Below are 2175 nucleotides of genomic sequence, written 5' to 3'. Positions count from 1 at the left end.
GAATTTCCTTGAGTTTCACCATCAATGTCTTCAGATTGTACGTCACTGTGGAATTTGACTAGAAATTTTCAAAGCAAACATCTGAAGGAACTGAGCAAAACTGTTTCATGCTCATGCATTATGCTTATCTTACTGAGTTGTTTTTACTGGCAAACAGAGTCATGGTTGGTCTACCTACTGCAGAGAGCAGAGAAATGATCTTGAGAACCCTTCTGTGTAAAGAAAAAGTCGAAGGCCTAGATTTCAAGGAGCTTGCAACCATGACTGAAGGATATAGCGGAAGCGATCTCAAGGTTTGTGTTTTTACACATGAGATTCTTAAATTTTTAATCTGGCATTGACTTTTGGCACAAAATATTGGATGGCAGAATTTGTGTGTAACAGCGGCTTATCGACCAGTTAGAGAGCTGATACAACAAGAAAGACAGAAGGATATGGTAAATTCTTGCAGTCAACCAGAGAGAAATTTATTTGTTGTGAGATGTCTGGATATCTGTTTTCTAACTATTGTCTTTATAGGAAAAGAAGCAAAAAGATGAGGAAGGGCAGAGCTCCCGAGATGATTCTGCCCCAAAAGAAGAAACTAAAGAGGAAAGGGTAATTACTCTTAGGCCCTTAAACATGGAGGACATGAGGCAGGCAAAGAACCAGGTAATGTGATTCTGTTTACTCTCTGCCCTGGGCCCCGTTATATTCACCGTTGCTGGTTTACCATCTTCCTGTGAACAATTTCTCTTCCAAAGCATCACCTTTGACTTTTAGGTCTCTTGGAATTCTTATTTGTTGTTAAGAGCTTGTTTTGTAAAAGTGCTGGACGTCATTTTAGCTTTTCTTTCTTCTATAATGCTGTTGAGTTCACCTTACCAAACATGCCATGACTAATTGAATCATACAATGATGTGGAGGACTTCATGCTTACAATACATTTACTTGGGAAAGGTCTGCAAACAGTGAAGGTTTAAAGCATACAATGGCTAATTACCTAACCTGAGACTAGATTAATAATTTTGAAATTCGAGATCCAGAGAGAACAGTGTCTCTATTAAAACAGACATCAGAAATTTACTTCCCAAAATTCTTAAGAATATGTCTTGGTTCTGCAGGTTTCTGCCAGTTTCGCTTCTGAGGGGTCCGTGATGAGCGAATTAGAGCAATGGAATAATATATATGGAGAAGGAGGTTCAAGAAAGAAACAGCAGTTGTCTTACTTCTTGTAGAGACTGTCATCAGCACCATTCTGCAAAAAATCTACTACAAAGCTCGGGCAAGAAACCCATCATTTCGGGACAGCATTACCAGTTGCCTTTGGTTTGGTTTTGGTCTTCCCAAGGAAGAATCCTCTCCATCCCCTCCATACCTTGCATCAGTTGGCAAGATATGATTGCATTGAAGATTATAAGATTACAAGATTATTGTTTGGACAAACTTGTACCCCCAGCCTGCAGATTGTTACTATTCTACATCCATTGTTTCAGAAAACAATTGAAATGTGCTTATTTAACATTGTGTTTCCAATCCATATTAAAATTCCATTTCGTCAATTGACGTGTAAAATTTAAGAATCAGTTGTAGTCTAATCATTCTTTGCACTAGTTTGATATTTAAAACAAAAATAAAAGGATTATATGATTCAACAGACAGACATAATGTAAATTCCATTCTGCTATAATTTGCTTTCAGTGTAGTTTTCAATTAACATGGGAGAGGTGTCTCAACTAAGATGATCAAGATAACTAATGTCAATGGCAGTTGTTTGCGTAGAACGAACAAATTCTCCATTTAATACACGGCTGTTTATGAGAACATTAGTAAATGTGGTTGTCACTTTCCTGCACGCTGGAAGTTCTTTTTTTGTTTAGCCATGTTTAGTCTCCATTTTCTAAAATTTATTTTTTTCAGACTTACTCTAAAATTACACGTTCTCTTAATAAAATATTTTTGGAACTTTTTTAACTATACGTTCTTTAAATAATCATTTTTTTCACAAAATTGATTCTAAAAAATCTTTAAAAAAGTAGTGGTTTAGATTTATCTTGAACTTTGATTAAAGTTAAAGAGAGAGACTTGTGCAAACTGTATGGAGGGAATTAGATCATGAGGAGATACTCGTCGACTCAATAATAGTTATCTCTCTCTCTCTCATCATATATACATATATGAAAATTAGCCCTCCTG

At 36.0% G+C, this 2175-nt stretch overlaps 1 protein-coding gene across 1 annotated transcript; it reads left to right on the top strand.

Moving 5' to 3' along the window:
• Positions 1 to 23: 23 nt before the first annotated feature.
• LOC111378450 (ATPase family AAA domain-containing protein 1-A-like) lies at positions 24 to 1577 on the top strand. Its single transcript, XM_023001648.1, has 4 exons — positions 24 to 293; positions 369 to 437; positions 520 to 651; positions 1104 to 1577. The coding sequence occupies exons 1-4, from the start codon at positions 108 to 110 to the stop codon at positions 1215 to 1217; spliced, it is 501 nt and encodes a 166-aa protein (XP_022857416.1). The 5' UTR covers positions 24 to 107; the 3' UTR covers positions 1218 to 1577.
• Positions 1578 to 2175: the final 598 nt, after the last annotated feature.

This window comes from Olea europaea, unplaced genomic scaffold, assembly GCF_002742605.1.
Source record: "Olea europaea var. sylvestris unplaced genomic scaffold, O_europaea_v1 scaffold18155, whole genome shotgun sequence".
Taxonomy (NCBI): Eukaryota; Viridiplantae; Streptophyta; class Magnoliopsida; order Lamiales; family Oleaceae; genus Olea; species Olea europaea.
This window is presented reverse-complemented; position numbering and strand designations above follow the sequence as displayed.

Coding starts and splice junctions, on each gene's coding strand:
- LOC111378450 (XM_023001648.1), top strand. CDS start 108: ATGCTCATGCATTATGCTTATCTTACTGAGTTGTTTTTACTGGCAAAC. Junction 294..368: donor ATAGCGGAAGCGATCTCAAG/GTTTGTGTTTTT, acceptor ATTGGATGGCAG/AATTTGTGTGTAACAGCGGC. Junction 652..1,103: donor TGAGGCAGGCAAAGAACCAG/GTAATGTGATTC, acceptor TTGGTTCTGCAG/GTTTCTGCCAGTTTCGCTTC.